At 48.8% G+C, this 22,948-nt stretch overlaps 2 protein-coding genes across 4 annotated transcripts; both read left to right on the top strand.

Annotated features, from left to right (window-relative positions):
* Positions 1–1,141: 1,141 nt before the first annotated feature.
* On the top strand, positions 1,142–14,127 carry LOC141099228 (surfeit locus protein 4-like). Of its 3 annotated transcripts, XM_073587375.1 has the most exons (7): positions 1,166–1,299; positions 4,647–4,715; positions 6,194–6,380; positions 6,457–6,533; positions 7,940–7,983; positions 8,273–8,459; positions 13,438–14,127. In XM_073587375.1, the coding sequence occupies exons 3-7, from the start codon at positions 6,275–6,277 to the stop codon at positions 13,702–13,704; spliced, it is 681 nt and encodes a 226-aa protein (XP_073443476.1). In that variant the 5' UTR covers positions 1,166–1,299; positions 4,647–4,715; positions 6,194–6,274; the 3' UTR covers positions 13,705–14,127. The 3 variants fall into 3 exon arrangements, with proteins under 3 accessions (XP_073443475.1, XP_073443476.1, XP_073443477.1); XM_073587374.1 differs by lacking the exon at positions 4,647–4,715 and having other exon boundaries at positions 1,142–1,299; XM_073587376.1 differs by lacking the exon at positions 4,647–4,715 and having other exon boundaries at positions 1,233–1,370.
* A 4,531-nt stretch (positions 14,128–18,658) lies between these two features.
* YJU2B (YJU2 splicing factor homolog B) lies at positions 18,659–22,948 on the top strand. Its single transcript, XM_073587373.1, has 9 exons — positions 18,659–18,836; positions 19,384–19,437; positions 19,975–20,057; positions 20,360–20,415; positions 20,772–20,832; positions 21,211–21,353; positions 21,442–21,614; positions 21,868–22,006; positions 22,370–22,948. Exons 1-9 carry the CDS (start codon positions 18,834–18,836, stop codon positions 22,756–22,758), a joined length of 1,101 nt encoding a protein of 366 aa, XP_073443474.1. The 5' UTR covers positions 18,659–18,833; the 3' UTR covers positions 22,759–22,948.

The following is a 22,948-nucleotide window of genomic DNA, read 5'->3' as shown; positions in this document are numbered from 1 at the left end:
TCTCATAAAAATTATTATTTATGGGTACAATATATTTAGATTTTTTTATTTTAACTTTGTTTATTTTTAAAAACTATATTTGCAAATTTTTTAAAAACTTTTTAAAAACTTTTTCCCACTATGGGACTATCATTTTTTTTGCAGGCTGATCGCTCTGAGCATAATCAAGCAATTTTCCTAGCTCTGGTGACCCGGATGACATCATGACGACATTGGGTCACCATGGCAACGATCGGGACTCACATGAAGTCGTGGGGTCTCCAATCCAAGGGAAGAGGGGCTGTCATCCCTCTGCCAGCTCCCGAAATGCTGAGACTGAGTTCGATCTCAGCATTTAGGGGGATAAAGAGCCGGGAGAGGTGAGTGACCGCTCTTGCACCTTGCGCCAGCTGTCAGAATCATTGCACCCGTCTGCTCGCAAAATCGCCAGGACGTATACATACATCTCAGGTCAACAGGACCCAGGTCACAGGGACGTATGGATATGTCTAAGGTGGGAGAGGGGCTAATACTCATAAAAATGGGCCTCCTTGTAACATATCAGAAAAAATCTGCTTCTTTCTCCTCCTGGACTGATCGCTCATTCTCAATTCATGCGTAAAATCAGCATTCAGTGAAGGCTCATTATCCCATTACTGAGATAGATGACAGTTGGTGCTTGTGATATTCTATGGAAGGGGAGTGGGGGAGGAGCTAGAGGCGGACGCAGAGGGAGGAGCTATAGTCACACACTGGCATTCCGCTGCAAGTTCTCCATAAATGACAGTTACACTTCTCCATAGAACTTTGTCGTCTCCTGTCTCTGTAATGGGAAAGTCTGTACTCACTAAAGAGACATTTTCCCAGGAAGAGATAGAAGCAGGTTTCTTTGACAGACGGCAGTGATCTTCCTCACACCGGTCTCTGTGCCGCTCTGGGGGAGTCCGCACAGTGTGACCGTCCGCACTCGGCTCCAGTCTGCGCCGCTGCCTCAGGCCTTCCGTCTGTCCACGTTGACAGTGAGGGCACGCTGCCCTTACCTAATATGGCCGCCGCCCGCGATTTCCACTCAGATTGCACAACACAGTGCAGCAGTGAGCTGGGGCGCTGCTATTGGTCGAAAAAGAAACGTGATTCCGTATGTCGCCAACTATGCACCAATAGCAGTGATGTTTGAGAGGTGACGCGCGGCTGCTGGGCCACGCCCTCTACAAGCAGTGCCCGGGCTGCCTGTGCTAGACGCCGGACGGGCTCACTGACTGGCGGGAGGAGATGGCGCTCTCGGATGTGATGGGAGCAGCTGAGGAGCTGGCAGAGCAGGTAACAACGCCCCGCTCCGTCACCCCCGGGCCACTCCTGGGTTATTACCCTGCAGTCACCAGGCCCTCCTTGTAAGTGACATGGTACAGTCCATGCTTTCCTACCCTGCAGCCTCTGTTGGTATGTTCCGCATGGAATATGTGATACTTGGAATAAACCATGAGATGGGGGGAGAGTAATTAATACATTAGACAAGTCATTAACACTTAATCACCCTGCTGGTCAGCGGTCCCTGTGAGGGAAATGACCGCCAGTTACAGGCAGTGATGCTGATAGACCGCTCTGCCGCAGTGATCAGCGACCTGTGGCTTCCTGAGGGACAGTTACTGGGCACTGTGGTACTTGTAGTCCTACATGGGCCATACACTTGGATTATAGCAATCTGTCTGCACCTTCATGCAGTCACTGTGACACTTGCCTCCATTCACCACACTGTGGGGGCCAGGTCTGCCATCATCGGCCATTAGAGGGGTCTTCTCAGCTAGGACTCCCCTGTAAGGCTATGTGCACACGTATAAACAGGACTCCTTCCCAGAAAACGCACTTATTTTATGCGTTTTTTTTCCGCACGTCCCCAGACACATAGAAAATAGCCAGAAATGCGGAATTTACCGCGAAATTAAGTTCACATGTCGCGGTTTTTTTCGCGTTGGTTTTAAATGCGCATTTTTGCTGCGAAAAATAAGGATCCCATGCATTCCTGTGGGATTCCGCAATGCTGGGCTAATGCTGCGGTTTTTCCGCGGCGGAATTGCTTCACAGTAAAATCTGCAGCATGCTCATTAATTTGCGGAATCGCGGCGATCCCGCACCCATAGGAATGCATTGTTCCGCTTACTTCCCGCATGTGGCTGTGCACACCAGGCGAAAAGTAAGAAGAATTGCGGATGGTACCCACGGTCTGGAGGAGAGGAGACTGACCTCCGGGCCCTGGGAACCATATCCCTGTAAAAAATAGAATTAAAATAAAAAATAGAGATACACTCACCCTCCGACGTCCCGCGGTCATTCTCGCAAAGGACTACTGGGATCAGGAGCGTGGCGAGAGGCAGGTGTCCGCTATTAAGGTGCTCAGAGGGTTAAAGGGGTTTTCAAGTTTTGTAAAAAAAAAACCTGTTCAACACTCAGTCCCCATCTGCAGCCAGTCAGTGAGCGCAGCCACTCAGAGCAGTTTGCGCCGTCTACACGGGCAGAGCTGCTGCACTCAGTGATTGGCTGCAGCGCTGTCAGCATGATGTCCACCCTGCAGACTCAGCGATGGACCCGGGGAGAGGGAGTAAACGGCAGGGGCAGAAAAGAGGCGACCGGGGACAGGAGTCTCTGACCTGGAGAAGCCTTTACAGGCGCCATTAGCCCGTGTTCACACTAGGAAAACCAGTTTTTTTTTTCCTGCATTTTTGATGAAGAGTTGAAGCTGTTTTTTTGTTTTTGTTAAGTTCAGAAACACTGGACTCCTCCACACGTGAAAGCCTCACCACTGCAGCCAATCAATGAGCTTAGCGGCCGCTGTTTGCATCAGCAGAGTGGCTGCAGCGGTGTTGTGTGGCTGTAGTCATGGTTTCACCGCTGCGGCCTGTCAGCAAAGACTGGAAGAGGGTGACTAACACGTGATTTATGATATTGGTAACAAGACTGCTGCGGCCAGAAACCCCGTAATTGTCAGAATATCACCCCTGGTGTAAGCAGGTTTGTGGATTACATCTATTTATCTACAAATGAGCTTTATTCTATCGCTCTGTAGGGAAAAGGAATCCTGCATCTTCCACACTTAGAAAAAGTAACAAGCTCACCTGATTGATCCAAACAGCAGGAAGCCCGTGATCACTGCGGCACAGCGTCCTCCTCAACAGCTGTAATACTGGACACTGGGGCCATTTTTTAGGAGAGTTTTCAGACGTCTCATTATCATCAGAGGAAGCATTACAGTAACTGATAACTCCTCTGTACACAGCTGATAACACAGAATCCTCCACTCACAATAGGTGATGTCACAGCTCACCTCCTCCTCCTCCTGTACAATGACTGATAACACATCTATATACAGTAAATAACACATGATCCACCATTCACAATACGTGATGTCACAGCTCTCCTCCTGTATAATGACTGATAGCACCTCTATATACAGTAGATAACACAGGATCCACTATTCACAATAGGTGATGTCACAGCTCACCTCCTCCTGTACAGTGACTGATAACACATCTATATACAGTAGATAACACAGGATCCACCATTGACAATAGGTGATGTCACAGCTCACCTCCTCCTCCTCCTCCTGTACAATGACTGATAACACATCTATATACAGTAGATAACACAGGATCCACCTTTCACAATAGGTGATATCACAGCTCACCTCCTCTGCCTGTATAATTCAGAACCAATAGAGGCCAGTGAAGGAGTATGATCAAAATATTAGCAAAAAATATATACTTTATTAAATCCAATAAAAGCCCATGACAATACAATAAATAGAATACCAATTGACAGGGACAATGCAATACAAAGAAGCATACAGGAGGTGTAACCCCCAAAGGCAGCAATATCACAAGGTATATGAATATCAAAAACAAGAAATTCCTAGCTGGCCTGATAGGGATAGTGAGGGGTATAGAAGTGCAAACAATGTTGTAATATAATACCACCCTTATATATCAAAGAGACAGCTAATAAAAATAACAAGGGATGTGTAAGGCACCCTCAAAATAGCAAGTTAAACTACAAACTAGCCCTAATTAGAATCACCAAAGACTGCTACAAATAATAAGGCCGTTACCTGCAGTCATGATGAAATGGGGGAAGACCACCTGTAGACTCACCTCCTCCTCCTGTACAATGACTGATAACCCCATACGAGTAGATAACACAGGATCCATCATTCTCAATAGGTGATATCACAGCTCACCTCCTCCTCCTATACAATGACTGATAACCCCATACGAGTAGATAACACAGGATCCATCATTCTCAATAGGTGATGTCACAGCTCACCTCCTCCTCCTCCTGTACAATGACTGATAACCCCATACGAGTAGATAACTCAGGATCCTTCATTCTCAATAGGTGATGTCACAGCTCACCTCCTCCTCCTCCTGTACAATGACGTTTGCTTCTGATCTGACTGTTGCTGCTAATGTACATGTAGTATTTCCTGAAAGAACAGGAAAACTATAAAGTAAATCTCAGTGACTGATGTGAAAATTACAAGATTTCCCAGTTTTATTTTTAATAAAACTTGTGTTATGAAAAATACATTGACAAAAGCTTTTATTTAGAAGTTTAACACAAAAAAAAAATCTGATTTAAACGAACAGCTAATTTTCTGATAACCCATTGCCTTTCAGGAGTCATATATATAATCTCATGGGTGAGGTCAGTGATGACGGCCGGGATTAGTCCCTCCTGATACACGGGTACGCGGCGCTGCTGACAAGGGGTGGTGTGCGCCGTCCCTTCTATCAGATCAGCATATGGGGCTCCTGTGGAAATGTAGCTTTAACTGTATAGAGGGAAGACCCTGGCCCGAACCCCCATTTATCAGCCAGTGGAGGACCCGGCTCATCCATAAAGAGAAACTGTAATGCTTAAGTTCTCCTGCGGGGGCGCCGTAGAAAAATGAAACCTGCTGGCAAAAAGTTTAGCTTTGTGTATTCTATAAAAATATATAGATATTGATTGGTAAAAACTGTACCTCCTGCCCCCCCCCCCCCCGTGGATGACGCCACACTCCAGCCTTGCAACATTCATCCCTGCTGCTCAGAGTGCTGTGCTGCCATCTCTGGCCACTAGGGGCATCATGGGTCCAGTGCACTGCAGGGAGGGGGCTGTCAGTGTCACCCCTTTCAGGACGATCCGGCTGTTTCCTGCAGACTCTCTGGTATGGGGCACACCAGCCGGTCCAGGTGATACCGGATCACAGGAAGATGGAGGGAGATGAGATTTCTTCCCGGGATGCAGAAATGGATCCACTTTATGTTCTGTGTCAGTTATGGATTCACTTAGATCAGGAAGTCAAAATCCAAACAAATGGGATTACCTGCAGCTCAGCAGCAAAATAAATAAATTTGCGGGTCCCCAACTCTGCCCCCCCTCCTGCAATGCTGTAGCGCCCTCTCTGGTGCCCTGCCAACCTTCTGTGGTGATGAAACAATCACATGGGACGAGATATGGGAGCCAGAGAAGCGTCAGGGTGTGAATATACTGATTTCTGTGGATGCTCCTGCAGCAATTCCAATTTATACCCCAGAGCTGCACTCACTATTCTGCTGGTGCAGTCACTGCATATACATTACATTACTGATCCTGAGTTACATCCTGTATTATACTCCAGAGCTGCACTCACTATTCTGCTGAGTTACATGATTGCACCAGCAGAATAGTGAGTGCAGCTCTGGAGTATAATACAGGATGTAACTCAGGATCAGTAATGTACAGTTGTGGCCAAAAATATTGACACCCCTGCAATTCTGTCAGATAATACTCAGTTTCTTCCTGAAAATGATTGCAAACACAAATTCTTTGGTATTATCTTCATTTAATTTGTCTTAAATGAAAAACACAAAAGAGAATGAAGCAAAAAGCAAAACATTGATCATTTCACACAAAACTCCAAAAATGGGCCAGACAAAAGTATTGGCACCCTCAGCCTAATACTTGGTTGCACAACCTTTAGCCAAAATAACTGCGACCAACCGCTTCCGGTAACCATCAATGAGTTTCTTACAATGCTCTGCTGGAATTTTAGACCATTCTTCTTTGGCAAACTGCCCCAGTATTGCAGGGGTGTCAATACTTTTGGCCACAGCTGTAGTTGCTGTTCCTTTAGGTAATGTGTGCTGTGTGGTTGGGATTGCTGTGCCGCTGAGCTGACACTCTACTTGTTTTCCTGCAGTTCCTGCGGCTCACAAAGCGCTATTTACCGCACGTGGCTCGTCTGTGTCTGGTCAGCACCTTCTTGGAGGACGGCCTGCGGATGTGGCTGCAGTGGGACGAGCAGCGCGATTACATCAGCATGGCCTGGGGCTGCGGGATTGTCCTGGCTACGGTGTTTGTTCTCCTTAACATGCTGGGACAGCTGGGTGAGACCCCGAGCCGACTCGCTGCACCCCCCACACCCCCTCCTCTGGGGTGATAACGCTGTGTGTCTGTGTTTAGCTGGCTGCGTCCTGGTGCTGATGAGGAAGCTGGTCCCGTCCGCCTGCCTCGGCCTCTTCGTGATCATCGCCCTGCAGGTGAGCGGATGCGGGGCCGATCTTTGGGGCCCATGTTCTAGCAGCACGGACTGCAGTATGTTAGTGTGATGCATCCATACGAGGGTGGACCCCCATTCTGTGGCATATCACGCGCCTATTACCCTATGGTAACGTGGCACGACTGCCACTGGGCATGGTGCGGGTCAGCGTGCCAGGGACTGCTCACGACCATGCGATGGCCCAGTCCCTCCCACTGCAGTAGAAGAACTGTGCTAAGACATAAATAGTCTGTGACCGCGACCACAGTGCCACCTAGTGGTGAAGAGGAGGGACTGCAGTCCCACACACCTGATTGCCCATGGAGACCCCTATGTGTCTGATGAGAGACGAGTTACGGTATATCCTGTGGGTGCGTCACTTACCCGGGGCAGAGATGGCACCAGGACACACTATGGGAATAAGACAAGCCGGCGAGGGCAGAGCGATGGGGCAACGTCTACTGGGAAACCTCAGGTCCTGGCATCATGTGTACCCCTGACCTAACATTGTACAGAGTGTGCCCCCTTCATGGCAGGCGTATTCCCTGATGGCAGCGCCCTCTTCCATCAGGATCATATCCCTCCACACTGCGGACATCGTCCGGACTGGTGAGAGGAACATGATGAAGAGATCAAGGTGACGACTTGTCTCCAGATCTCCATCTGATCGATCATCTGTAGGATGGAACATCAAGTCCTGTTCATGGAGGCTTTAAGGCAAACTTATCACTTGCTCTAAATATGTTTTCGCAGCTGGAGTAAAAGCCGCTGTTCTCCTGAATCCAGCGCTGTTTTTCTTTTGTTCCTGCGCCTCTCTGTTCCTGTGATATGGCCATCTCTTTCTGATATGTAAATCTAGACTTGGGTGCTAAGTGGGCGTGGTTTGACTTGAGGAATGCCTACTTGGTAATGAAACTAGATTTACATACAAGAAAAAGAAGGCCATATCTCAGGAATGGAGAAGCGCAGGGAAAAACGAAAAACAGCGCCGGATTCAGGAGAACAGCGGCTATTACACGAAGGGGAAAAAAAATCATTATTTATAGCAAGTGACAGGTCATCTTTAAAGCACCTGCTACTACTAATGTCTTGGCCACAGGACACTAGCGATTCGGTGACATCCATGTCTTGAGTGGTCAGAGAAGGGGACTCGCAATGTGTTGGGGCTGGTCTCCATGTTCTGGCTGATCAGTGTGTGCGCCCCCCCAGTCCATGGCTTGTTACTACAGCTCAGTACGTCGGTGGATGTAAAGACCAGGCAGCAGCTAGAAGGACATGGCTGTAAGGAGGAAAGTAAGTTTAGGTCTTGAATATTGTGAGGAGCCTAAACAGGAGGAATATTAGAAAGTTGCCGACTTATAGGTGAATATTGGTCGGAGTCTTCTGAATGCAGTTTTCTTCTTTCAGACCGTCGTGTACAATATCCTGTGGGACGTGAAGTTCCTGATGAGGTCAGTACTCGGCTCCCGTCTGCATCTCCAACATGTTGTACATAGATGTGGATTTCTGAGACTTAAAGGGGGTGTTCACTTGCGTCCACCTACACTCGTACTACTGATGTATACTGCAAGCAGGATCGCCATCTAGTGCTGGAGCGTAGTTACTGCAGTGGCCCAAAGTGAACAACCCCTTTAAGTTCCCCTGATAATGTGTCCTTTCCACATAAGTTATGTCAGTAGTCACCGGTCCGAGAGAAGCTTCATCATCTTGTCTCTTCTCCCTACCTTACTTTCACACCAGGAACATGGCTCTGGGTGGAGGTCTCCTGCTGCTCCTGGCTGAGTCCCGTTCGGAAGGCAAGACCATGTTTGCTGGGGTGCCGAGCGTGGGGAACACGTCACCCCGTCAGTACATGCAGCTGGGAGGCCGCGTGCTGCTCATCCTCATGTTCATGACGCTGCTTCGCTTCAATGCCAGCGCCTTTACAGTGAGTATCGGGGAGTGTGGGCAGAAGGGGCACCTGATGTGGGGCGCGCGGATACTTCACCTGCGGGTGGAGACCGGCGGTTTCTGGACATCTGCTGGAGCAGTAGGTGCAGCTAAATGCAATGGTGGAGGTGACCATTACTGGGTGACGTAACCACTAGTGGCTGCATAGACGGCTGGAGGGGTGGGTGGTGGTCCGTGAGCAATATTGTGTGTACTGGTGGCAGGTACTGTATAGCCGTGGTAGGTGATGGGCACTGATTACAGTATATATTGGTGGCGGGTACTGTATAGCGGTGGTAGGTGATGGGCACTGATTACAGTATATATTGGTGGCGGGTACTGTATAGCGGTGGTAGGTGATGGGCACTGATTACAGTATATATTGGTGGCGGGTACTGTATAGCGGTGGTAGGTGATGGGCACTGATTACAGTATATATTGGTGGCAGGTACTGTATAGCGATGGTAGGTGATGGGCACTGATTACGGTATATATTGGTGGCAGGTACTGTATAGCGGTGGTAGGTGATGGGCACTGATTACAGTATATATTGGTGGCAGGTACTGTATAGCGGTGGTAGGTGATGGGCACTGATTACAGTATATATTGGTGGCAGGTACTGTATAGCGGTGGTAGGTGATGGGCACTGATTACAGTATATATTGGTGGCAGGTACTGTATAGCGGTGGTAGGTGATGGGTACTGATTACAGTATATATTGGTGGCAGGTACTGTATAGCGGTGGTAGGTGATGGGCACTGATTACAGTATATATTGGTGGCAGGTACTGTATAGCGGTGGTAGGTGATGGGCACTGATTACAGTATATATTGGTGGCGGGTACTGTATAGCGGTGGTAGGGGATGGGCACTGATTACAGTATATATTGGTGGCGGGTACTGTATAGCGGTGGTAGGTGATGGGCACTGATTACAGTATATATTGGTGGCAGGTACTGTATAGCGGTGGTAGGTGATGGGCACTGATTACAGTATATATTGGTGGCGGGTACTGTATAGCTGTGGTAGGTGATGGGCACTGATTACAGTACATATTGGTGGCAGGTACTGTATAGCGGTGGTAGGTGATGGGCACTGATTACAGTATATATTGGTGGCGGGTACTGTATAGCGGTGGTAGGTGATGGGCACTGATTACAGTACCCGCCACCAAAATATACTGTAATCAGTGCCCATCACCTACCACCCCAATATAGTACCCGTCACCAATATATACGGTAAGCAGTGCCCATCACCTACCACCGCAATACAGTACCCGCCACCAATCTTATTAATATTACTTGCTCTCCCTCATCTCCATCTTTTAATTGTGCCCTCTGGAATCCACGGTCTGCTTGTAACAAGCTTCCTTTCCTACACAACTACTTTCTGAACAACTCTCAATCTGTTGGCCCTCACTGAAACCTGGATTCAGGATTCTGACACTGTCTCTCCTGTTGCCATTTCCTACGGTGGCTTACAACTCTCACTCCCCGAGACCCACAAACAGACATGGTGGTGGAGTCGGCATACTCCTGTCCTCATAATGCACTTTTCAGGTCATCCCCCCAGTTCCATCACTCATATTCCCTTCTTTTGAGGTCCACACCATCAGGCTCTTCCGTCCCCTCTCCCTCAGGGTAGCGGTCATATACCGGCCCCCAGGCTCACCCACCCACTTCCTTGACCACTTTTCAGCGTGGCTGCCGCACTTCATGTCCTCAGAACTTCCAACCCTTATCCTGGGAGACTTGAACATCCCCATTAACAGCCCCACTTCCACAGCTGCATCCCAGCTTCTATCACTAACCACCTCTCTCGGCCTCTCACAGCTTTCAACCTCTGAGACACACAAGGACGGTAACACCCTTGATCTGGTCTTTGTCCGGCTCTGTACAATCTCCCACCTAAATAACTCACCGCTTCCACTCTCTGACCACAACATTCTCTCCTTCTCGCTCACAAATCCTCGCCCACCCCAGCTCACTGCTACCTACCACACAGTCAGAAATCTACAAGCCATTAACCCTCAGATACTTTCAGATTCCCTACACTCATCACTGTCCCCAATCTCCTCTTTTTCCTGTCCTAATCTGGCTGTTCATCACTACAATGACACTCTCAGAAGCATCCTTGACCAAGTAGCTCCCCTCACCCTCAGAACCTCCAAACACAGAGTAAAACAGCCCTGACTCACATCACAAACTCAACTTCTCCAGAGATGCTCTAGGAATGCTGAACGCCTATGGAGAAAAACCCGCACACCAGAAGACTTCATCCACTTCAAATTTATGTTAAGAACCTATAACGCTGCCCTTCACCTCGCCAAACAGACCTACTTCACCACCCTGATCTCCTCACTAGCCAACATCCCCAAGAAACTTTTTGACACTTTTCACTCCCTCCTCAGGCCAAAAGCACAAGCCCCTATCACAGACATTTGTGCTGATGACCTGGCCTCCCATTTTACGGAAAAAATAGATCATATCCGTCAGGAAATCTGCTCTCAACCACCAAGTGCTGTAACTCCCATGCCTTCCTGCATCTCCCCTGGCTCACTTTCCACATTTGATCCCATCACAGAAGAAGAAGTCTCCAGACTCCTCTCTTCTTCTCGTCCGACTACATGCACTACCGATCCCATTCCCTCACATCTCCTCCAGTCTGTCTCCAGTCGTCACAACTCACCTAACTACAATCTTTAATCTCTCCCTCTCCTCGGGCATTTTCCCCTCCTCCTTCAAACACGCCATCGTTACTCCATTACTAAAGAAACCCGCTCTCGACCCATCCTGCACAAACAACTACAGACCAGTCTCCAATCTCCCCTTCATCTCTAAACTTTTGGAACGCCTAGTTTACTCCCGCCTTACCCGTTACCTCTCCACTCACTCCCTTCTAGACCCTTCACAGTCCGGCTTCCGCCCCCCCTACATTCGACTGAAACTGCACTCATCAAAGTGACCAATGACCTTCTGACAGCAAAACATAACGGTGACCACTCTCTGCTCATTCTTCTTGACCTATCTGCAGCTTTCGATACTGTTGACCACCATCTCCTACTCTCTAGGCTCCAGTCACTAGGCATTAAAGACACTGCACTCTCCTGGTTCTCTTCCTATCTCTCTGACCACTCCTTCAGTGTTTTGTTCTCTGGCTCCACTTCATCTCCTCTTCCTCTTGCTGTCGGGGTACCTCACGGCTCAGTCCTGGGCCCCCTTCTCTCTCTACACAGCCCCAATTGGACAGACCATCAGCAGATTTGGCTTTCAGTACCATCTTTATGCTGATGACACACAACTATACACGTCTTCCCCCGACCTTACCCACGCTGTACTACAGAACGCCAGTGACTGTCTGTCCGCAGTCTCCAACATCATGTCCACTCTCTATCAAACTCAACCTCTCCAAAACTGAACTTCTTCTGCTCCCGCCGTCTACTAACCTCCCTAAATCTGACATTTCCCTCTCCGTGGGTGGTACCACAATAACACCCCGGCAGCAGGCGTGCTGTCTGGGTGCTATGTTTGACACCAACCTCTCATTCACATCCCATATACAATCTCTTGCCCGCTCTTGCCGCTTACACCTAAAGAACATCTCTAGAATCCGCCCTTTTCTCACCATGGAAACAACAAAAACCCTCACTGTAGCATTGATCCGCTCCCGCCTGGACTACTGCAACGCTCTATTAATTGGCCTCCCCGTCACTCGACTATCCCCTCTCCAGTCCATACTTAATGCAGCGGCCAGGGTCGTCCATCTGGCTAATCGGTACTCGGACGTGTCCGCTCTTCGTCAGTCATTACATTGGCTGCCCATTCATTATAGGATCCAATTCAAATTACTTGTTCTCACCCACAAAGCTCTCCACAGTGCGGCACCCCCCTACATCTCTTCCCTCATTTCTGTCTATCGGCCTAACCGACCGCTGCTCTCTGCAAACGACTCTTGACTATCGTCTGCACTAATCTGTACCTCCCACTCCCGACTCTAAGACTTCTTCTGCGCTGCGCCAAACCTCTGGAATGCTCTACCTCAAGAAATTAGGACTATCCACAATTTGCATAGTTTCAGGTACTCCCTCAAAACACATTTGTTCAGAGCAGCCTATCACATTCACTAATCAAAGTCATTCTATGTGTAAGTGTGCGTGTGTAGCCCATTCACTATCTCCATCCATCCTTCACTCCCTCAAGATGGCTGGACCATCATTGTAAATACACACCTGTACTTTGTATCTCCCCCACCTCATTGTAGATTGTAAGCTCTCACGAGCAGGGGCGTCTTATTTTGCTTTAATTATTGTATTGTTAACGTTGTCACTTATGACTTGTGTTTTGAAACTGTTAAACTGTAAAGCGCTGCGGAATATGTTGGCGCTATATAAAGATTATTATTATACTGTAATCAGTGCCCATCACCTTCCACCGCTATACAGGACCCGCCCCCTATGTATACTGTATAGCGGTGGTAGGTGATGGGCACTGATTATAGTACATTTTGGTGGCGGATACTGTATATCGGTGGTAGGTGATGGGCACTGACTACAGTATATATATTGGGTACTGTATTGCGGTGGTAGGTGATGGGCACTGGTTACAGTATATATTGGTGGCAGGTATTGTATTGGTGGTAGGTGATGGGCACTGGTTACAGTATATATAGGTGGTGGGTACTGTATAGCTGTGGTAGGTGATGAGCACTGGTTACAGTCTATAGGTGGTGGGTACTGTATAGCTGTGGTAGGTGATGGGCACTGGTTACAGTCTATAGGTGGTGGGTACTGTATAGCTGTGGTAGGTGATGGGCACTTGTTACAGTCTATAGGTGGTGGGTACTGTATAGTGGTGGTAGGTGATGGGCACTAGTTACAGTATATATTGATGGTAGGTGATGGCCAGTGGCCGCCGTGTGCTGCTGGGCACACTTATCACATGCCGCCCTATCTAATCCCTGTCTTCCTCTCTTCCTCAGATTTTTCAGGATATCTTCGGCTTGTCCCTCATCATCTTGGTCACGATCGGCTATAAGACTAAGCTGGCAGCCCTGACCCTGGTCCTGTGGCTGTTGATCATCAATGTGCTGCAGAACGCCTTCTGGACCATCCCCTCCTATCGGCCCATGCACGACTTCCTCAAGTACGACTTCTTTCAGACCCTGTCTGTCATGGGCGGGCTGCTGCTCGTGGTAGCGCTGGGCCCTGGCGGAGTCTCGATGGACGAGCACAAAAAGAAGTGGTGACTGGCCATCACATTGACGCCATTATAAGATGCCCCCCACATTGCAGCCTGTAGCTTTCTGCCATCTTACAGGAATGTTCCCTTCAGCCGGGGAGTTTGGCGAATCGAGGGAGCTTAGGATATGGAAGGGGGTGATGCCAGGGATGGGCACCGAGCTTTACCCGTCCTGTCATATCTTACACCTGTACCATGATCCTTTGTGGGAGCTACTATGCCCACCACAGGACCGGCCCCCCATTATGTAACACTACCTGCATGAGTCACTGTCTACAGTCGGGCATCTCATGCCCCTCGCGCCATCATTGGAAAATGTATCGAACTCGGCTCCTATAATGAGTCCAAACGACGGAAACGACAAACATTTTATTGTATCAGAGGATTTGTATCAACGTTTTATAATAAATGACTATTTTCAGAGCAATAAGATGAGATTTCTCTGTGGCCGACGTCCATATTCTGCAAACAAAGCCCCATAATTACTGATCCCCCAATTACGTCTGTTCCTCTAGCCCCGATCATTCCCACCTGATCAGAAACCCCACAACGTGGCAGGCTAAACCTACCGTACCTCCATCTCCTACAGCGGGCAGCTCAGTAGAGCGTCAAAAGCAAGAAAATAAACTATGACCTGCAGAAGCCGCATGACCTGAACCTGGAAAATGGCCAAAGGCAACGAGAACTGACCCCGGAAAAGAAAGCTAAGAATAGCGTGGGATCTGTGCCCACCAACGTATGCAACAAGGCATTATACGGTAAGTAGCACCGGGGGGGACATCGCACCGCAGGACGTCCTAGAGTGGGTCCAGAGGGTGGCAATAATAAAACTATATGGAGTACCAACGTGATGATTCTTGGCAGAAGCCAGCATGGCCAGCGGACGAGATGGAAATCTTGCAGCACTTGATAGAGGTGCAAATCAAGCCTCAGAGGGCGGCCTTTCCAACCTGAGGACTGAAAGCTGGATGTCTGAACGCCCATGAGGCCCCAACTGCCCTTGTGGAAGGAATGAATGAAAGAGGGAGCAGCTTTAAACTTCCACAATGACGGTAAAAAAAAAACACTAGAAAACTGGCCAAACGCTGCGGGGCCTGTCGGGGATCATAAACGATAAAGTACGTAACCAATAATCAAATGCTAGTAGCCCTGATCAAACCAGACGGCACTTAAAAATGAAGAGTGCAGAACCTCGGGCTCTAAAGCTGGTTAGGGGAAAAATATCAGACCCAGAGAAGGAGGTCGGGCCAAGAGGAAGAGGCCATGGACCAGAAAACACAGGACCGAACACCAGGCTTCAGAAGTCCACACCTGGGAGCTAAGGGATCACAGGAAAGCTTTCTGCATTGGCTGCTGAAAAACAGAAGGTAGAGAAAAGTATATCCTACTCAATGGGTGACCGGTGCAAGTGTCCAGGGACCTGGCGAATAAGATGGGGCCTTCACCGATGAGCAAATTGTGGATCCCCAGAATAATTCATGCTAATGAGTCTTCCATCCTGTCCCTCATTCCCCGATGAGTAAATTCCCACCACTGATTAAGTGGTCTGGATGTGAGCTGGATAACCTTAAGGTAGGAGGGAACCAGATGTGGACAGGTAAAAAAAAATGGGCTCCAAGTATCAGGAAGACATTCTTCAGGTGAGATGGTCAATGCAACCTGTAAAGTCTCACCTGGTGAGGCACCGTAGGTCAGGGTGAGCAGCACGGACCCGGAGGCAATGTAGGTGCCGAGCAGGATTTGACAGATGACGTGGATCAGAAAGGATACGAACAGTGATATGCAAAGCGGCAGACACACAAGCGGAGCAAGGAGAGTACTGGATGTAGCAGAGCCAGGCATGAGGATAAACACTGTAATAATAATAATCTTTATATAGCGCCAACATATTCCGCAGCGCTTTACAGTTTAACAGTTTCAAAACACAAGTCATAAGTAACAACGCTAACAATACAATAATTAAAGCAAAATAAGACGACCCTGCTCGTGAGAGCGTACAATCTACAATGAGGTGAGGGAGATACAGAGTACAGGTGTGTATTTACAATGGTGTATTTACAATGAAGGTCCAGCCATCTTGCAGGAGTGAAGGATGGATGGAGATAGTGAATGGGCTACGCACGCACACTTACACAGAGAATGACTTTGATTAGTGAATGTGATAGGCCGCTCTGAACAGGTGTGTTTTGAGGGAGCGCCTAAAACTATGCAAATTGTGGATAGTCCTGATTTCTTGGGGGAGAGCATTCCAGAGGATAGGAGCAGCACGGGAGAAGTCGGGATTGGGAGGTACGGATTAGTGCAGAGGTTAGTCGAAAGTCATTTGCAGAGCGCAGCGATCGGCTAGGCCGATAGACAGAAATGAGAGAAGAGATGTAAGGGGGTGCCGCACTGTGGAGAGCTTTGTGGGTGAGAACAAGTACTTTGAATTGTACTTTGAACTGTAACAACAGATGTATAGACAATCCGGACTAGCAGTAGGCAAATGGTTAATTGCAGGATACAAGTGATGTAATGCCAGCTTGTTCTTGTTTACAGAAATGGGGTCGGACACACAAGTAATAGATGACTAGGCAATCTGGTAATTTGATTGCAGTTTTACTGTTATAGCAAACATATCCAAGCAAACTTGTAGCAAGGAAATGGTTAACCACAGGACAACAGGAAAGTATTATCAAACTGGAAACTAGCATGCAGTGATGCGTTAACCTTGGTTGCAGAGACAAAAGGTGTGAACAGGGCTCACTACAATTACAAAAAGTTGGTAATCTGGAAACTTTTGCAGAAATAGGTTTGGACTAGATTTATGTAAGATGGACTTAGAAACAAACCTTGGTAGTTGGATTAAAGCAGAAGATAATTGGGCACCTGGCTGTATTGTGAGCTTAATGGAAGGTGACGCAAACTCCTAACATGCGTATGGCTACTAAGAGCAATACTATCTCAATACTCACACATGGTTGCCCCTGCTGGCCTTAAAAGGCCTCGGGTGATGACATCAGAGGTGTTACCACAGTAAGCCGGTATGGACTAGAGCAAAGGGAGATGACTATAGGAACAATGTGGGGGGAGTCTAGGGAGATAAAATCTCACCCCAAGTGCTGAAGGTCATTCCAAAATCCTTGTAACGGAAAGGGTGAGTGGGAGAAGTGACACAGTGGGGCAGAGAACCTTGTAAAGACCATGGAGCTGTTGTAAAGATGAGGGAGTAGGGATGAGCACAAACCTGAAGGAACAAGAAAAAGTCAGTGATTAAAGGGAATTGATGGAGATGATTCACATCATCACCATACAGAGGGGAGAAGATATCACACTGTCCCAGTGACGAGACCACCACGGACGATTTTCTCTATGGCATCTCCTCGGGAGCAGGGTGGGTTTAACAGTCGTCAATAGTCGAGGCTGGTGAGGAGGTTGGGTTGTATCTAGTGATGAGCGAGCATGCTCGGGTGATCTCTGAGTATTTTGGGGTGCTCGGAGATGGTTTCTGTCGCTGCAGATACTTGACAGCCTGAATACATGTGGGGTTTGCCTGTTAGGGAATTTCCACATGTATTCAGGCTGTCAAGTAGCCACAAATCATGCAGCTGACACGACGAAAACTAAATCTGCGAGCACGCCAAAATACTCGGAGATCACCCGAGTATACTCGCTCATCACTAGTCGTATCCTCAGACTTGATCGGAGACCAGAACAGGAGCAGAAGCCGAGACGATGAGAGTGACTTGGAAGAAAGAGAAGGTGAATGAGTCCTTGTAGGGACAGAGGGAGACTCTGCTCTGGAGTAGGTGCCCCTTATCCCAAGGAAGAATTGAGGGGAGTAAAAACCTAATGCTGCGGAGGTCCTGGAGTTGGAGATTTGAGTCTTGTGCAGATGTGTCATGCAGATCCACCGCAATGAGAGGAAGGGGCGCATCCTTTTTATCATCATCGAGAGAGAAGACACTGAGAACACCTGGATGGCTGAGCGCCCACGATCGTGTGGAGCTCAAGACGTCACCTTGTACAGAAGAAGGGCGCAAGGTCCAAGAGCGGCAGCCCACCCGCCCTGGAGCGTGGCCAGTGGTCCCGACAGTCCTAGTGAGAGGCTGCAGCCATTGACCCATGGTGTAGACTTGGCCGTAGGAACCGCACTGGCCAACGTGGCAACGGAAATGGAGGCAAAGCCGGATCCACCTTACTCCAGGGGGTCACGAGGGATGTCGCACCAGCCGGAGACGTCGTGGTGGCTCCAGGGCCACATTAGAGGAGGGGATGCTCCCATTACCAGCAGATCCTTGTACCTACAAATAGCAACAAACACACCGGCCATGCTGATGGATCTCCTCCTTAGAGGCGCTGCTCCTCCTCCTTCCCTAAACCTGTGTGAGTGTTATGATCGTGCCGCTGCCATAACTCCCTCCGCTCTCGCCATCTTCTGGGTCACATGATGGCGGTTCAGACTCTCCGGATTCCTGTGTTCTGGCGCTGACCCGGAGGTCGCTTTTCCAGCTATGGAGCCTCGGTCTGACGCCAATTAAAAGGATTGTCCATAACCCTGAGTAGATTGTGCAGAAAAGCCTATTCCTCGTATCTGTACGGAGATCACAGATTATATCAGTACTACTACTATCAGGGTGGGAATACTCACCTGACCTCCATCCTTGCACACCTCCCCCTTCATTTACAGAGTAAATGTTATGGCAGCGCCCTCTAGTGGTCAGAAGTAAAACTGACTCTCGAGATGCGGTCCAAACTGCCTGAAAACTCTTCCAGAAGGCAGCGGGCAGCAGCGCGTCAGATCCCGCAGAGCCCGCCTCTCCTCTGTATAAGAAACGTATTAGACCATAACGACAGGAAGAATGAACTGTGACCCTTCAGAGCCACCGTTAGGTCACATGACTTTCCCGGACGTTATACCTGGCACCACGTGGTACAGAAAGCGTCTCCCGCTCTAGTGTTTTGCGTTCCAAAGCCGCCGCCATTTTGTCATAGACCGCGGCTATGGGCAGTCACATATCCGGCTCCTGAGTGAGGACACAGATTATCTCAGTATTTCCTCTAGCGTTTATTTGTCGCATTATAACCACAACATAGACTGGAAGGAGCGGCTAAAAGCTCTCAGCTCAGGAGGGTCCGGGGTGACACTGCGCGACCATGGTAAGTGGCAGCTTATGTGGAACCACAAGTCCCAGCTGTGAGGAATGGCTGCACCACAGCTGTCAGCCGCGATGTTGAGTGTTGTCGTGCAGCAGTGCATAGAGCAGGAAGGCTTCCTGGGTCTTGTAGTACCGCAGTTATTAAAAAGTCCGTAATTCCTGGGACTTGTAGTGCTATAAGTGACGTAGGCTGTTAGCAGTTGCTGAGAATAGTAGTCCCACAGCTGATGGGAGGAGTTGTTCTGCTACCGGCACACATGGCAGCTTGCTGGGGCTTGTAGTTCTGCAGTAAAGCGTGGGCTCCTGGACATCAGATATTAGGTTCTGGGGTTTGTAGCTGAGGATCTGGGCGCTGATTGCTGGGATTTTTAGTGCCACAAAGCACAGGGGTTCAGGCCATGGGTCATTGGATATAGCTGGGACTTGTAGTTCTTCAGACAAGCCATAGGTGTACACTGAGAGACTGGGAGCAGATGGAGGGTGATCTGGTCTCTCCCTTCATGGCACGTAATAATAATCACAAATGGTTTTTTTTTGTTTTTCTATAGGGCGAGAGAAAAGGAACCAACAAGTATTATCCTCCCGACTTCGACCCGGCCAAGGTGAGTGCGGCTGCTGTGCCGGGGTGTCGCCAGGGCATCGTCCTGCCCCAGACCCAATGCTTAAAGGGTTAATACCCCATCTTCATGAATACAGATTGTCCAATAGTTCCAGTAAATACTTTTGCAATTAGCTGTTTATTACAATTTTCAGCCGTTCTTGAAATGTTCCTCCTTTTATTTACAGCTTGTTGCCTTGGAGACCGACCACCGCTGGGAGACAGCAGAAAATGAGCAGTGCATACAAGCCCTTTTCTATTGAGCTTGTAAGCGCTGCTTTGAAGATGCCCAGGATTGCTGGAGTGAGCTGTGACCTCCTGATCTCGGTGCAGTGCTTGCAAGCTAGACACCGACAGTGGTCGGTCTCTTCGTCAACGATCTATAAACAAAAGGGTTAATATCTCAAGAACGACTGCAAATTTTAATCAGTAATAAATTGAAAAAGTGCTTGTGTTTACTAGAACTTTCCGACAATATCCTCCATTAGCGGCTTCCTAATGTCGCATTATCTGAGGTGACACCTGTTCTTCTCTTCCTCAGCATGGCTCTCTCAACCGCTACAGGAACAGCCACCCTCTGCGGGAGCGGGCTAGGAAGCTGTCACAGGGCATCCTCATCATCAGGTGAGAGACTAGTGATCAATGCAAGCCTCCCACCACAGTAAATAATGGCCATTACCTGCTGATCAATGGGGACCCCCTGCTGTGACCCCACTAGAATGAAGAGGCTCCAGCAACCCCTACGGGTCCGGGCAGGTACTGCACATACTAGTGCAGTGAGGAGAAAATGCACGGATGAGGCTTTTTGTTCTTGAGTTCAGTGTGGTTCCCTATTGATCAGCCATGTCTGGTGTCTCCTGCCATCACTTGTTGTGGTGAGGACTCTGTACATGATCTCATGTCCATTCACAAACTTCTCTCCACAGATTTGAGATGCCATATAACATCTGGTGCGACGGCTGCAAGAATCATATAGGAATGGGTAAGAGCCTCCATCTCTGTCTTGTAATGTCCTCCAGTATATAACGCCTCCTCCTCCCCATCCTGACTGTGACCCAGCACAGCGGGATGCCAGTCAGGGCCTCCATTTAAATGGGCCACTACATTCTGTAATATTGGCTAGAAGTCCACCTTCTCCATGGGGCATATTCACACCTGTTTCTCCTGTGGTAATGCTGCAGAAATATGAAGATCTATGATCGGCTTATATACCAATAGGGGATTGTACCCCATAAAGTCATTACTTGTTTGAAATTACTTGGGCGCATAATTTATTTATTTTTCTGATTTCCTTAGTTTGTAAATTCAGTCCTGATGGTTTATTTCTGTCTATTTCAGGCGTCCGTTATAACGCGGAGAAGAAGAAGGTCGGCAATTATTACACAACTCCCATATATAGGTAATAAGCTTAATTATACCAGGATTGTGCGCCCACCCCCCCCCCTCACCCACTGAGCTGCATGGACCCTCTAGTGTAGAAATAATTAATGTATTATGGAATTGAATTGCGAGTGCTGCCAGGTAAAGGCAGGCGGAGCTGCCAGTTCACAGAATATATGCTGTTCTGTTATGGTGGTCTATAGTCTGTGCTGTATAGGCACAATAGAGGGGTCACTCTAATAGTCATGCGCTCCACCTTACACTACTGAGTTTGGGGGGCAGTAGAGGATTGAACTTGCACCAGCAGGTGAGAAAACGCAGAGGAAGGTAATTATTGATGAATATTATTGAGTGGTGATGGATAATAATCGGTGACTACCTTTACCTGCCCTCCTAGGTTCAGGATGAAGTGTCACTTGTGTGTGAATTACATTGAGATGCAGACGGACCCTGCGTCATGTGACTACGTGATTGTGAGCGGAGCGCAGAGGAAGGAGGAGCGCTGGGACATGGCGGAGAATGAGCAAGTCCTAACAACCGGTCAGTATCTTTGCTCCAACAACTGCTGGGTGATAATGAGTGGGGTTCTGGCGGATGTTGGGGTGTACTTACACGCTGTCATTTGCAGAACATGAAGCAAAGCAGAAGCTGGAGACGGATTCTATGTATCGCCTCGAGCACGGAGTTAAGGATAAAGAGAAGCTCCAGAGGGCGGCACCATCACTGTCGGAGCTGCAGGAGGCTCAGAGCGCATGGAGGGATGACTTCGCCCTCAACAGCCTCCTGCGCAGCAAGTTTAGGGTGAGTTACAGCTGTGTACACTCAGGACTGCATGGGTGGGATTGGGGACAGCAGAGGTGGGTACGGTCTGCTCCTTACTCCCTGTTCTGTCCTGGGGCCAGTCAGCGGGACATGGTGCTGACCAATAACGGCTGGCACCCTGGCTCAGCACATGTCTTTACCACATAGTCATGTCAGTGGGCCGGTCGCCCAGCACGGCATATCATCGCAGGCAGTGGGGCTCTGTGTAATTTGGCCTCTTGTCTCATACCAGGAGGAGAAGAAGCAGATCCAGGAGGAGGAGGAACGGGATCAGGCCTTGCTGAAGAAGACGTCTCTGGACCTGAAGCTTCTCCCGGAGGTTGAGGAGGATAAGAAGATTGCGGCTCTGCTCAAGTATCGCAGCCTGGAGTGTAAGAAATGGAAAGGAGAGCAGAGTTTAACATGGGGGGATGACACCTATAGAGGGTCTACTTACTGCTCCAAGGTGTAGTCTGTGTCTCCCCCGGAGGGAGACAGACTGGCAGAGCAGAGGGTTGTGCCTTTTCTCTGCTAGGACAGAGCTGTGGTTCTTACTTTGCCAGAGGCCTAAGAGGTAATCTCATCAGTCCGGCAATGACCCATCCACTGTCCTATAGTATGACTGGACAATTTGTCTTTCTGGATCAGTTGGAATGTGACCCCATTGCAGGTGACATTTGACGACCATATTGATTGTCTCCTGGATTTTTCCAGGCCATTGCTCCTATCCCCATTTATCACTTCTTCTATTACAGCGTACGACCAGAAGCAGCAGAAGAAGCGCTCGGAGATCAGCAGTCGCTCTTGGTTCTCCCCAGCAGGCGACAAGACGCTCCAGACATCGGAGAACTCAATCAAAAAGTTAATGATTCGACCTAAAGCCCAACTGAGCAGCGGGGCATCCGCCATAACGCTCGGGGTAGTGAGGCGAACGTCGAAAGATGGAAGTCAGACTGATGACATGAGACAGACAGCGGAGGAGGCACCAGCTGTCCACAGCAACGGGGGCCAGGGGCACAATGTTGCACGGACTGTTAATGATAATTCCACCCCTGCAGCGGAGAACGGCGCCCCCAGAGCCGGCACCACTACATCCTGTTTGGTCGCTGACTATTCGGACTCTGGATCAGAGGTGGAGGTGTAGCTGGGAGCGCAACAAGGAGGGGTTACATGTAATAAATCTGCTATATGTGTATATAGTGTGTGTAAATATAATGTACAGTCATCCAGTATGCGTCTCCTCAGTGTTGTATACGTACACCACAAAAACAACCCTAACCTGTAGCCCATATTATTATGGCTAACCAGTAAATGCCGTCTATTGTTCACTGTTA

This window comes from Dendrobates tinctorius, unplaced genomic scaffold (assembly GCF_039654945.1).
Source record: "Dendrobates tinctorius isolate UK_male_01 unplaced genomic scaffold, ASM3965494v1 ptg000099l, whole genome shotgun sequence".
In the NCBI taxonomy this organism is placed as follows: Eukaryota; Metazoa; Chordata; class Amphibia; order Anura; family Dendrobatidae; genus Dendrobates; species Dendrobates tinctorius.
Note: the sequence above shows the minus strand (reverse complement) of the source record. Positions and strands in the feature narration are given on the sequence as shown.